The sequence below is a fragment of the Nipponia nippon genome, unplaced genomic scaffold (assembly GCF_047370975.1).
Source record: "Nipponia nippon isolate SJK-2023a ecotype South Korea unplaced genomic scaffold, ASM4737097v1 scaffold_7, whole genome shotgun sequence".
Lineage (NCBI taxonomy): Eukaryota > Metazoa > Chordata > Aves > Pelecaniformes > Threskiornithidae > Nipponia > Nipponia nippon.
The window spans coordinates 19,253,622-19,267,125 of record NW_028262391.1 but is presented as its reverse complement, the minus strand read 5'-3'; the positions used below and the strand labels follow the sequence as shown (position 1 = coordinate 19,267,125).

General features: G+C 43.7%; 1 protein-coding gene across 2 annotated transcripts; it reads left to right on the top strand.

Moving 5' to 3' along the window:
- Positions 1-1,685: 1,685 nt before the first annotated feature.
- On the top strand, positions 1,686-12,771 carry MRPL44 (mitochondrial ribosomal protein L44). Of its 2 annotated transcripts, XR_015700302.1 has the most exons (6): positions 1,686-1,900; positions 2,283-2,751; positions 3,866-4,044; positions 6,223-6,523; positions 7,200-7,356; positions 12,697-12,771. XR_015700302.1 is itself a non-coding variant. In XM_087738619.1 (4 exons), the coding sequence occupies exons 1-4, from the start codon at positions 1,740-1,742 to the stop codon at positions 6,392-6,394; spliced, it is 981 nt and encodes a 326-aa protein (XP_087594745.1). In that variant the 5' UTR covers positions 1,686-1,739; the 3' UTR covers positions 6,395-6,559. The 2 variants fall into 2 exon arrangements, 1 of the variants encoding a protein (XP_087594745.1); XM_087738619.1 differs by lacking the exons at positions 7,200-7,356; positions 12,697-12,771 and having other exon boundaries at positions 6,223-6,559.
- The last annotated feature ends 733 nt before the right edge of the window (positions 12,772-13,504 follow it).

Here is a 13,504-nt window from a genome sequence, read left to right as displayed (position 1 = left end):
TGATGTAGTATATTTAATAAAACTCTCTGGAAAAAAAAAATCCCAAACCATTGTTTAATATTATTGTAAGAAAATTGATTTGAGGGTTCATCTAAACTATCAGTCTTTGAAGTAAGTAGTAGTCATGGACTGAACTCAAAAGTACCAGGCAGGCATCTGACAGCCTGCTGCAGGCTACCCTCCCCTGCCTGTTGTGGGCTTGTTCTCGATGCGTGTGGCAAGTACGCAGGTACGGAAGCTAGCCTGGTGTCCCCATGTACCGTGGTCACTTTAACCAAGGTGTGGGAGAACGTGCAATGACACCAAAATGGTGCTTCAAAGGGGACCTTTCCTGGAACAGTCCAACCTAGACTGCTGTGCAGGACCACTTCTGGGCTCTGGAAGTACACTGCCTGGCGACAAGATGATGGTACCCAATGGCTGCAGAAGAAAAGGTTGTGGGGCCTCTTTCAGCGCTGTCCTCGGCTCACCCTGCAGCAGCAGAGGCCGCGGGACGGCAGCAGGGCCACTGTTGTGCAGAGAGACCCCCGGCAGCCGGGAAGGCCGCTGGGGCGGCTGCATGGCGGGTGGCTGCGCGCTGGGGTTCGGCGGCGGTGGAGCGGTGCCTGGGCGAGGACAGGCTGCTCGGGGAGGATCGGCATGAGAAGCCCTGAGGATTCTGACGTGCGCTGTGAGTGCCTGGTTAAGGAATGCTGCTCTCGTACGTTTCACGTGCGATCAAGTCAAACAGGGCCTCGTAACCTGGTGTTACGTGGCTTTTGCACTGTTGTACAGGCTGCTGCGCCTGCTTCCTTGTGCTTCGCTGGATTTGGCTGTTGTGTGTATTGTTTTTAAGCTTTGTCCGCTGTTTGTTACGAGACTCCGTTGGCTATTTAGAGCATGTGCTGTGCATGTTTTCTTACCGTGAATGTTGGGAGCGTGTGCCTTTGCCTTTTAGTGACGGACAATACAAAGGGAAGGGCCTGCTTTGCACATTCTCTGTATTGTCATTGATTTTATACCATGACCTTGAAGCTGGAAGCGTACTGTTATGAACTCTGATGAAGCAAGCGAGGGTTAGAGCTACTAGAGATTATGCGAGCTGTATGAGTAATAGGGAAAAATAAAGCTTCTTTTAAGAGAACAGACTTGGCTTGCAAGTGGAAATGAAACCCAAATAAAATAAAGAGCGGATTTTAAAAGCCTCTCAGACCGCGCCCGGGGGGCCGAGCCGCCGGTGACAGAAGAGCCGGCGGCAGGGTGGGTTGGGGCGGAGGCGGGCGCAGGGGGGCCCCGGCAGCAGGAGCTCCCACCCCCGCAGCGGGGCGCCACCTCCGGCGGCTGACGCCGGCCTGCCACGGGCCGCGGCCGACGGAGCTGCGGGCGCCCGGAGCCAAACGCGGCTTTGCTCAAGGCTTCCCGGGGCCCTCCAGCCGCGAGTGACGGCAGCCCGCCCCGCGGTCCCGCATCGGAGCCGCCGCTTCCCCACGCGGCCGCGGAGCCCCGGCGCTGCAGCTCCCCGGTTCCAGCCGCCGGGGCGGTGCCTGGCGGGGCTGGGGGCGGCTGGCGGCGGCCCCCCGGCCGCTCCCGCCCTGCAGCGCGGCCGCCGCCAGCTGTAGTCCCGAGGGGCGTTTTCGCCGCCGCTGGTCCGCGCGGTGCTGTCCCCGGCCAGGAACGCTTCCGCCCGGAACTTACGGGGCGGGGCCGTGTTTCCTGGAGGGGATAGGGGACGGGGCCTTCCTCCGCCTGCACCCGCCGCCATGGCCGCCCGGCTGCTCCTGCGGGTGTCGCGGCGGCTGCTGGCCGGGGCCGGGGCCGGGGCCGGGCGGGTCGCGCTCGGCACGGCGCCGCCCCGCGACAAGAAGCGGTGGCTCCGCGCCTACCTGGAGCAGCAGCGGCTGGAGGCGCCCCCCCAGCGGCGGTGAGAGCCGGCCCGGCCGTGGGGAGAGGGCGGGCGGCGCAGGGAGGAGGGGGAGGGGGAGGAGGGGGGTGTCGGCGGGGCTCGGGGGGAGGGAGTGCAACAGGCTGGGAAATAGGTAAAATCAGAACGTGTAAGCACCTTCTCGTCACCTTTGGAGCGGACTGGTTTTAGCCCCGGTTTGGGACGTGGCAGGGGCCCGGCCGGTGGCGGGCAAACGGCGATGCTCGAACCGGCAGCGTTTGACACGGGGGGTTTTAAACGCTGCTTCTGGTCTTCAAAAACAGCCCAGTTTTTCATTTCCTTTCGATCCCCAGAAAGGCGTGGTGCTTGCAGTGCGGGTAACTTACTGCTCTGGTTCTGAATTTGTTTTCCATGTCTGTAGATCAGAGAAGCCCAACTGGGATTACCACGCAGAGATACAAGCTTTTAGCCACCGGCTACATGAAAATTTTTCTTTGGATCTTCTCAAGACTGCATTTATTAATTCTTGTTATATTGAAAGTGAAGAGGCAAGACGCCGAGAGCTTGGGCTAGACAAAGAAACGGTTGCTCTTAATCTACAAGATAACAGTAAACTTGCTGAACAAGGGATGTCTTTTTCGCGTTCTTACCTGACGCAGTGCTTTGAAGGTGCCTACCCAGATTTACCGGCAGAGGGGATAGGAGCACTTGTTGATTTTCTTACCAGTCAGGAACTTGTTTCTTATGTGGCTCAAAACCTGTCTGTACAGGACCTGACGCTTTGCAAAGAGTTTCCTGTCCCACCAAATGTGCTACAGAGGACGTTCTTTGCTGTAATAGGAGCCTTGCTCGATAGCAGCGGGCCTGAGAAAACAGGGATCTTTGTCAGGGTAAGTCACTGCTTGTCGTATATTTTTGTACTGACAACAATAACATCTAAGGGTCTCAGAAGTTACAGGGGAAAAAAGTAAAAAAAAATTAAATATTGGCTTGTACCATGATGGTCAGAGATCCAGGGAGATTGGCAGAAGTTTGACAATATGTGTAACAAGATAATTTAACCATGAGATCTGATGGGTGGTGGTCAGGGCAGGGGTTTGGGCTTGTGGGTTTTTGGGTTTTTTTTGTGTTTTGTTTTGTTTTTCTTTAAGAAGCCCAGGCTGGTCAAGTACATAAAATCATATACTTCTGGTTTATAAGGGTGATATTTTAGTATTTGCTGACACTTGCTAAGGGAAAGTGTTATATTCCATGCACTGTACTGTCAAATAATGAAATTATTCCATGTAAAGTCACATATATGTTCAATTTTAAAAAAACTTTTATATAAAGAAGGGGCTGAGTTCATAGGTTTTGCATGTAGGAGTGCAAGCACCTAAAGATATTTCATATGAAAATGTTCAATTAAAATGCAGTCTAACAAAGTAGTTTTAGCAGCTACTGTCCTTTCAGTCGTCCTTTTTGCTTATTTCTAGTTTTGCAACGGAGAATTGTTTGTTAAAATCTTATTTCTGATATAAGACTATTGAGAGGTCTCTGTAAGAGCAAGTAGCGGTTAACAGGCAAGAGAGTGATCCGCGCAGGTGGAAAGTCCCGTGGGTTCACACGTTCCCTTCAGCCCGTTTGCAGGACTCTGCTGGTGTACAGCTTCTTGCTTGGAAGCAGTGCTGAGCTGCTTACCTCGTACTGAGAGCCGTGCATCAGCGTTGTTACAACTCCTCCCTCGGGCTGGTGCTGTTCCTTCTTTAGGTCTGGGCGGCTGACTTTGCCTGAGGCACGCATCCTGTCAGGGGCTAAATCGGAGCCAGAGCTGCCGAGCGTAGCAACACTGGTTAGCTGTGCTTAGCTGTGGTGGAGCACTGAGGCGGTTCCGTCACTCATTTCAGCAATTTATTGTCAACTGTATTAATGCTGCCTCATATTGTATTTTTATTAGGAGACACCAGAAGCTAGAGCCTTCATTACCTTTCCCATTAATCATAATTTCTAAATATTCTTCTTCAGGATTTTTTTATTCCCCAACTGATTGGAAAAGACCTGTTTGAGATCTGGAAAGTTGTAAATCCTATGGGCCTACTAGTGGAAGAACTGACCAAGAGGAATATCTCTCCTCCAGAACCAAGAATTACCAGGCAGTTGGGCGTCAGCACCGTTCTGCCGCTGTACTTTGTTGGGTTGTACTGGTTAGTACAATACTAATGTAAAGTGAAATGGATTTAAGCTGGGGGAGAGGGGAGGAGGGAAGATGGTCTTTTCTACTTGTGCTCTTAGGTCAAGTTATTACAGAAAAGAAACCTTCCAGTGACTTCCATATAAAATCAGCCATTTAAGTGTTGGTCATAGCTTGCAGTAATGATGCATAAAAAGACAGTCTCTGACTAAAGGGCTTCAAAGTCTAACTCGGGTGCACAGAAGAGTGTGGGTGTATGTTCTGGGTGACCTGACATAGGAGCTTTGCGAATAGCCTAACTGAATGGCTTTGGAGGGACCACAGCTGTATCCAGGGTTTAGGGAACCATAGAATCGTCAAGGTTGGAAAAGACCCTTAAGATCATCGAGTCCAACCGTCAACCTATCACTGCCAAGTCCATCTATAGCATGTCTTCAAGCACCGTATCTATCCGTTCTTTAAATACCTCCAGGGATGGAGACTCAACCACTTCCCTGGGCAGCCTGTTCCAATGCTTGACCACCCTTTCGGTGAAGAAGTTTTTCCTAATATGTAACCTAAACCTCCCCTGGCGCAGCTTGAGGCCGTTTCCTCTCGCCCTATCACTCGTTACTTGGGAGAAGAGGCCAACCCCCACCTCGCTACAGCCTCCTTTCAGGTAGTTGTAGAGAGCAATAAGGTCTCCCCTCAGCCTCCTCTTCCCCGGACTAAACAACCCCAGCTCCCTCAGCCTCTCCTCCTAAGACTTGTGCTCTAGACCCTTCCCCAGCCTCGTTGCCCTCCTCTGGACACGCTCCAGCACCTCAATGTCCTTCTTGTAGTGAGGGGCCCAAAACTGAACACAGTACTCAAGGTGCGACCTCAGCAGTGCCGAGTACAGGGGCACTATCACCTCCCTGGTCCTGCTGGCCACACTATTCCTGATGCAAGCCAGGATGCCATTGGCCCTCTTGGCCACCTGAGCACACTGCTGGCTCATGTTCAGGCGGCTGTCAGCCAACACCACCAGGTCCTTTTCTGCCAGGCAGCTCTCCAGCCACTCCTCCCAAGCCTGTAGCGTTGCATGGGGTTGTTGTGACCCAAGTGCAGGACCCGGCACTGAGCCTTGTTGAGTCTCATGCAGTTGGCCCCGGCCCAACGATCCAGCCTGTCCAGATCCCTCTGTAGGGCCTTCCTGCCCTCCAGCAGATTGACACTTCCACCCAACCTGGTGTCGTCTGCAAACACCGAGGGTACACTCGATCCCATCGAGGAAGGGTAAAGAGATCCTTTACCCGAGGAAGGGTAAAGAGACATAGACATCAAGGGAGGTGGAATTGAAGAGAGCCTTATTTTATATTCCAGAGAAGCTTTTTAGTTTTCAAATCACGGGTACTGTAAACTAGGCAAGAGGCGTGTCCGTATCCAGACAGGACTTAGGAAGTGCCAGTCACCCCTGGTGCGCCTGTCTCAGGCGTGGTCAGTGCTTGGCCTGCTCTCTTGCCCAGGGGTAACATTGCTCCTCTGGAGCAGGACAGGACTTTCTTCCACCAAACCCCACATCATTGTTGCTTTGCTAAAGGAGCTGCAGATAAACACGTTGCCTTAACTTGTTCTGATTTATCATGCTTTGGTTTACATGCCTTTTAAGATTTATTATCCTATATAAAAGAGAGGAACTTTGATTATTTTTCTTCTGGAATCTCTGGTGTCCCTTCGTGAACTGTTTCTATTCAGTCCCCATAGATGTTGATTAAACAGAGCTGAGAACGTACTTCATAACATAGAGAACTTCTCTGTGAATCCTTTTGAAGAAGTTTTAAAATGCTTTCTTGCTAAGGGAGGAGAAAAGACAGAAGCATTTCGCTTCTTTGTTTAAGCTAACCAGAGTAACAAATTTGCATATTTTGAACAGGGCTAACAAGTTGAACACTGTAAAGAATCAGTGATATGTTAGGAATCCAAATGAACAGAGTAGTGTTCTTCCAGGAAAAGGACGCGTTTCTGATTTAAGTTTCCGTTATTGAATATACAATACTTACCTTTGCAGGAAAGACCAACAGAAATGTTTACATTTGTGTGTATATAGAAATTACGTTCAGTTTTCACAGCCAATGGAGAAAAAAAGAATCTAGCAGTCCTTATTTGTGATACACAGTAGTGCTCAAGATTTCATGATGAAAGTTTTTAATTTTATTTTTTTTTCCCCAAGTGATAAGAAGATTATAGCTGAAGGTCCTGGTGAAACGCTGCTTGCTGCAGAGGAAGAAGCTGCCCGCGTGGCACTGCGGAAGCTATATGGGTATACAGAGAACAGGAGACCTTGGGATTACTCGAAACCCAAACAAGGACTGGCAGCTGCAAAGGCTATCAGCAGGAACTAGATGATGAAAGACGTTTCTGGTTTCTCTTAAGAATTAATGGCTTCCATGCTGAATATAGATGTATTTAGGAAAGCAAAATTCGGTTTGGTTTTCTGATCTTCAGTGCTTGAAACTTTCAAATCAAATACGGTATTAAAATAAATAAAGTCTTATCCTTTTGCACAATGTTTAATATTTGCTCTTTTTCCTAAACATAACAAAAGTACCCTTATTCTGAATTTTTGCCTTTTGGCTGAGAAGCTTTTCCATACATCAGGAGATGTATGTTCCACACATACAGGAGACTGTTTTTAATGATGTTTAATAACGTGTGACAAAGTCTCGCTGTATAGAAAAAGGTTTCATGAATGCTTCCTTGGAGATTGTTTTGAGGGTATTGTTAATAAGGTGAGTTGAATTACACATGCAGCATCAGTCTTTGGATTGCATCTGGATTCATTTGTCCTTGACCCTGTGAAAACATCAAATGTGATGTTGATGACACTGACGCTGCTGGTGATCCAATTAAAAAAAATAAAAAGTGCAAGTGGCACTTTTGAGGTCTTACTGATGCATACAAATTTTATTTGCCATACACATTGGTTTCTGTCGTTGCAGCACACTCTGAAAGAGGGTGTTTTTATAATTTTAAAATTTGTAAAAATTTCTCTATTGCAAAACTACAAATAAGTGAAAATAAGGATCATGAAGGCCTGAACCCAAATAAAGTGGAGAACATGATTTAATCATAGGCTATTAGATAAGCTACAGCCTTCTCTTTTCTTTTTTCTCTTTTTTTAATCTTTTTGGTGCTTTTCTTGTCCAGGTACTTCATTTTCCCCCCATCTTTTGGCCGCTTAATTGAAGCAGTCACATGACTGAAGTATGGGATTCAGTGAAATCAGCGTTTGTTTTGTTTGCACCATCTGTAGCTGTTCGAATGTAACTCCAAGTAAATGGAGAGTCCCTTAGGAGTAACTCAGGTACCTGCATGATGGTCCTATTAAATGTCATAGAAACTCAGTATGTGCACCAGAAGACAACAGATGCATGAGGACTGTGACTCTTTTGGAATAATTTCCTTTAAAATTGAGTGAGGGTCCCATTGTGAGCACTGGTTTAAAAAAAAAAAAACAAAAAAACAAACAGGTAAATGTGCCTTCACTAATTGGGGGAAAAGAAATATACGGGTGGCCGGTCGGACAGGTTTGATGTTACTGTCTGTAGCAACGTGCATCCGTTGCATTCGGCCCACGGGACGGATTTCTGTGCAGGACACTTAGCAGCAAAAGGTCCCGGGCTGCGGTCGCGGCTGCTAAGCAGACCTGTGGTGCAGCGCAGGTGGCCCGTTCCCTGCTGCCCCTGGCCTGAGAATGAGTTCTGACTCGGGTCTACTCGACAGAAATAGATTTATTAGCGTATGCAAGCAAAAGAACTGGTTGTCTGCGATCCGTGTGTGTCTTCAGTATTTGGTGTGACCTGCGTCTGAAGCGTGTATAAAACGCTTATGTGGCTGGATAGCAGCGAAACCTTTCTTCTGCATTCTGGCGCGGGAGGTTACATGTGTGAAGGCTTGAATATAAAAAGGAGAGCAGAAAGATCAGCCTAGCATAAAATTGCTTGTGTTAAGTGAGAAATTCCAGCTAGGTAATCTATGATCGCTTATGTAAGCAGAGCCAATAAGGTCACTCATTTCCAGGGGAATAATAAAATCTGAAAAGAGGATAGAAATTACTCATGCTATTTTTAGTTTCCAGATGAGGTATTTCTCTTACCTTTACCTATTTTAAAAGGACAATAGTGAAGGTGGTTTTTTTTTTTTTTTTACATCCAAAGTTTGATCTACCTACTATTTTTTATATACATATTTCTGTATTTTGAGAGAGAAAAAATCAATTTTCTGGCAGTTTACCTTAAAAGAATATTTAAGATCTGCTTACTGTGGCTTTACAGTTTGGAATACGGGCATAAGTCCTAGGACAAGTGGATTACTGAATAGCGTGCTGGAAAAAAACTGAGTAATGCAAGATAAATCAATTTATTGCGTAGTACATGTATGGAATGTCTTGAGCTCAAACAGAAAGACAGTTTGGGGACATGGAAAGAAAGGACTGGGTTTTTATAGAGGTGTGAGTGAAAAAGGAGTTTTTATACGAAAACGTGTCCTATTTTCAAGTTTCCAAAGGTCAAAAAAGCATTTTATATGGTATCTGTGCTTTAATTTCTGGCACTCAAGCATACATGTAAGGATTTACTGTTGTAGTAATGGGATCATTTACATACTTCAGATTAATAACTTTTTTTTTTTTAATCCTGAATCGGTAGCCATAAACAATATCTCAGTGGCATTAAAAGATTGGCTAGATGTACAGAAATCAGTCTCCATGAAGTCTGGTGAAAACAGCAGCTTTCCTTCTAGTAGAAATATTGTTCATGAAATTCCATGACAGTTTTGTTGTCTGAAAAGTGCTTTGTAAGCTACTTGATTGGTTCTGACCCAGGTGCTGCAGACAAGTGCATTTACGTCTCCCGGTGGTTGTTCCTTTCTTAAATCACCTTTTATTTGTCTTTCAGAGAAGACAATAGAGCAAGCAGCCTGTCAAAAACTGACTGACAGAAAGGAATCAGGACAGTTTATTCTTGCAACCCATTGAACAACTCATTGATTATTGTTACGAATATTATCTTTGTAAACTTGCTTAACAGTAGAAAAGGATATATTCTTTAGCATTAATGAAATTTTGGAATAGGTTAATATCATCTCAAGAGTCAACGTTGATTATGCTTTTCTGTATGCTACCTTTTAACCTTATCTGATGCAGGTATTTCTGTTACTGTATTTGCATTTATCCTTCCTTTAACTCATTTGAACCTTATCTCATAATAAAGATTTTTTTGTTAAGTGAAAATTATAATCGGTAAACCAGAACACAAATAGCAACGTTTCTGCACTAACTTAAAATGTGATGTCATGTGTGTACTAACAGCTGCGTTTTGACAAAAGTACAGTACGATAGGCTAACTCTTTTTTTAGCTTTCTTTCCCTTCTTGATCTTTGTATTAATTTGCATAAGTACGCTAATATGCTTAGACATAGATATAAGTTGAATTATGAAATAAATGGACAACTAGCTGTTAATCCATTAAAAGCAATGGCAGTTTTGCTGTTGATTTTGGTCTAGACTTGGTTTTACTCCACATGTTAACTAACCTCAACGTGTGAATAGTCTTGGATTGCTCTGTTTCTGTCGTCTAGATCCTTTGTCTTTTTCTTGAAAGTGTTTTAAAAGTGATTTTAGTTTGAGAAAGGTCAGAGAAGTTCTACTGTATTGGTCTCAGCTAAGTAATTGGAGAAAAACTTCTTAACATGCTTTCATGCACTTTTATTAAGTTACTTCTGTTCTCGGTATGTGCTTTTGCTCCTGTGTCTCCAGCTGTTGCGTAACGTGACTGAACGCTCTGTGCTATCTCCGTGTTTTCAGCTGCAGCTTCTGCTGGTTACAATAACCAGATATTTTGCTGTAATTTCCTCTTAAAAAAAAAAGTCCAGGAATAATTCTTGTGTTAATTGTTGCTGTAACTTAAAGGCAGGAGATTAAAATACAATCGCTTTGCAGTTACCTCCATGTTAATTCAGAGTTTGAAATTGCTGGTGAAAAGTTAAAGCTTTTATTGAAATTTCTTATACCAAACTCTTTTGTTTTTTATGATAAATCAAAAATTTAAATAAGCTGCTCTGGTGTTATGTTGCTATAAAAAGCCACGAAGAATTCAAAACATCAAAAGATGGGTTGTCATTCTTTTTTTGCAGGGCAGGGGGAAAGGGATGATGCAGTACAGAAACATTAGAAGAGCCCTACTTTTTCTTGTCCTTAACTTTACTGAGTGCTGTGGTAAACTTTAAACAGGCTCTAAACTATTTGGTTTCTCTTATATCTGCACTTTGAAGTGTAATATTAGGAGATGCCTTTAGTGTAGAGAAGCAAACATCTGAGGACAGATTGTTTTTATCTTTTCAAATTGATTCCACTCATCTAACGGCACTAGTTTTGTGTGTTTACTATTTCAGTCTAAGGAACTGTTGATAAATTAGGAAGATAAAATGGTCACCAGTTGGTCAGTAAATAGCCACTGTAATAACACAAAGTTGCGTAGTGGAAACACAGTAGATCCGTGTGACAGAATCAGAGCATCAAAGGCTGTCGGTGATTCTTTCCGTCACGGGGCATGCTGCAATGCAGCCCTTCGCGGTGCACCTGAAAACTGGGGCTGGTCTTCTTTGGGAAAAGGGTAGCTCTAGGGAGAAGGTAAACGTTATCATCCCTTTCTATTTTTGTGTAATAAGTGTAATGTTTCTGCCAGTCTGTGGCAGCTACGCTTGTGACTATGCTCTTGAACTTCCAGTATTATGTTGAAGTATGTTGTCGGAATTACTACAGTGCGGGTACCGTACAACTATCAGGGACCTCCTGAATCATCAAGACAATCCAGCACCATCGTAGATGTGTCATATGACCCTTGTCCTAAACAGATTCAGCTCCCTTTTAGAAGCATTAGATCTTTTGCCCCTGTTGCTCCAGCTGGGGACAATTACAGAACCTCACTGTTCCGGTACAGAAATTAAAAATTATGCCTTACCTCTGTAAGTATTCATCGCCAGTTGTGCTCACTTGCTCTTATACCAGTGTTCTTTATCAGAAGAAATCTTGATTTTATTGACGTTGGGAGAATGTTGCACTTAATTCCAATGAATGAGATGAAAATTTCATCGAGTTTCAAACGTGCTTGAGAGTTCCCCTTTACAGGGCATCTCGATAGTTCTGCAGTTCTGTTTTCCCCTAGTTAGACTGGGATGCTTATACAAATCAGAACATTTGTTTTTATAACTTGAGTAACATATTTTGGATTAATTATTACCTGACATTTGTAGTTTAATACTCTCTGTCCTGAAGGCATGATTTTGATTTAAAGTACTTAATTTTGGTACTTTACACAGGCAACCAAAATTAATCTCATCAATAGGTAGGTGTGCCTATTAAAAAACATTCTCAGTAGTAGTTCAAATGACTTGGCCAATTTTTATGTAGCATTTCTAACTCTTAAAAACATGCATACTTGCAAAAAAAAGTTCCAAAAGAATGTTTTGATATCCAGCTTCAAAGAAACTTTTTAACACTATTTAATGCAAGTTGTTACAGTAGAGAGAGACAACAGTTAGCTACAGTCCTTCACTTCTGGCAACAGACTCTGTAGTTTCATGATTCACCCATATTTAGATAAGTACTGAATCAAATCTTTGGTCTGTCAATGCCAGTGTATTTGTCTCTTTCTGTAGGCTGTGGCTAGCATTTAGGTGGGGAGAAAAAAAGTGCTGCTGGCAATTTTTCCACCTTAGTGGTGGAACACCAAGTGGAGTTCAAAGATACCATTCTGCAATCTGTTCTCGTGGAGCGTCTCCTTCATGGAGGCAGCCCTACGTAATTAAGAAATGACTAATGCAACCGAGGAAGTGTTACAGAATTAGTGCTGTGAGAGCAGAGGATTAACCGGGGGGAAGCATTCCCACCACCAGAGGGCAATAACTTGTGTGAAAGTTCTAGCTTGGTCCAATAAAGAAATTCGATTGCTTTAATGATAATTTCAATAGGAAGAACTGGGAGGCACAGCTTTATCCTCTAAGTTATAGGCAAAATTACCAGTGCTTAGGATGATAACATAACGAAATGATTGGTAGAAATAATTCCAACGTCAGAGCGTGTTTAAGGAGGAAAAAGAGTCCAGAGAGAAAATGGCTTCATTTGTTGAGTGCTAGTTGAATGCTAATGGAAATTCTTCTCCATAATTTCAAGAGATATGAACTGAAAATGTTTACAAAATAACTTCTTTTTATAGTCCATCAGAAACAAAATGGTTGCCTAATCTAAAAGTGCGTATCTGAAGGTTGCTTATTCCACTACACAGACCTCCTGCATCAAGTGACGACTGTGGCAATGAACTTAGTAGAACTACTTTTATCATTTGATTGGGCTTTCATCGCTAGGAGGCTAATGGGTTTAGATTGGAGTGATTTACCTATCATTTTCTGTTTATAATATCAGAGTACAGTTCAGTTTTGCCTTTATGTTTCTTTTGCAGTAGTAATATATGTTGAATATTTCACCATGTTTTCAATCAGGCAGACATGTTCAACAACGTGTATCCGCCAGGCAATGAGACAACACTTTGGAGAAAAAAAAAAAAAAAAGATGACATTCATATTGGCCTTTGGCAGATCCCCACATGGCAATTCATTATTGCTTCTATTGCTGCTTTTATTGCTTTAGGACGAACTTACCCTAGATGCACATACCCACACAGTTTCACTTCAAGACCCACGGCATTGCATATTTTTCTCCCAGCTGCTAGGAATCTGCACTGACGCTCGGTGTCCTGGGACTTCAGGCATGATGTCAAAGCGAGGTTTGTGATAATTTCCTTGATTTGGTCTGTGTGCCGCATGAAGAGCAGGCAGGCTGCTGAAGTTCAGGGAAATCTAGACCAGGAGCAACACTGTTGATTGTTCGCGGGTTCCAGAGGCAGGTCGTTTATTTCATGGTTTATTTCTTTGACAGATTCTTGTTGAACTTGTCGGTTCTTAATTGGTTATTTCAACTGCCTACTGCAAGCTTGCTGTAAGACCAAGTGTTCAGGAGATGATCATGGATCAGATTGAATTTGGTTGGTCTCATTACCTCCTGAGAGATAAAACCAGGCAATTTAAAAATAACAAATTTGAACATTTTTTCTTGACTGGCATACTATACTCATCATTTCCTAGTAACCAAAAACATCAGGGACATGATAATGATAATGATAATGATAATAATAATAATAATAATAATAATAACAATAATAATAATAATTAAAAAATGATAAAATTTGGGATAAGCTTCAAAATTTTCCTCTAGAGAAAAATTCCCCCTACTGCAGAAGGGATTTGCTGCTAGTGACAGAATCCACTGCTCAATTACCTGACTCTTAGCAGATTCTTTTTGAAACCTGCAATGAATGTGTTTCATACTTCAACATCATTTCCATTTTTGAAGCATAACAATACATCCTTTTAACATGAAGATGTCATTCCAAAGAGTT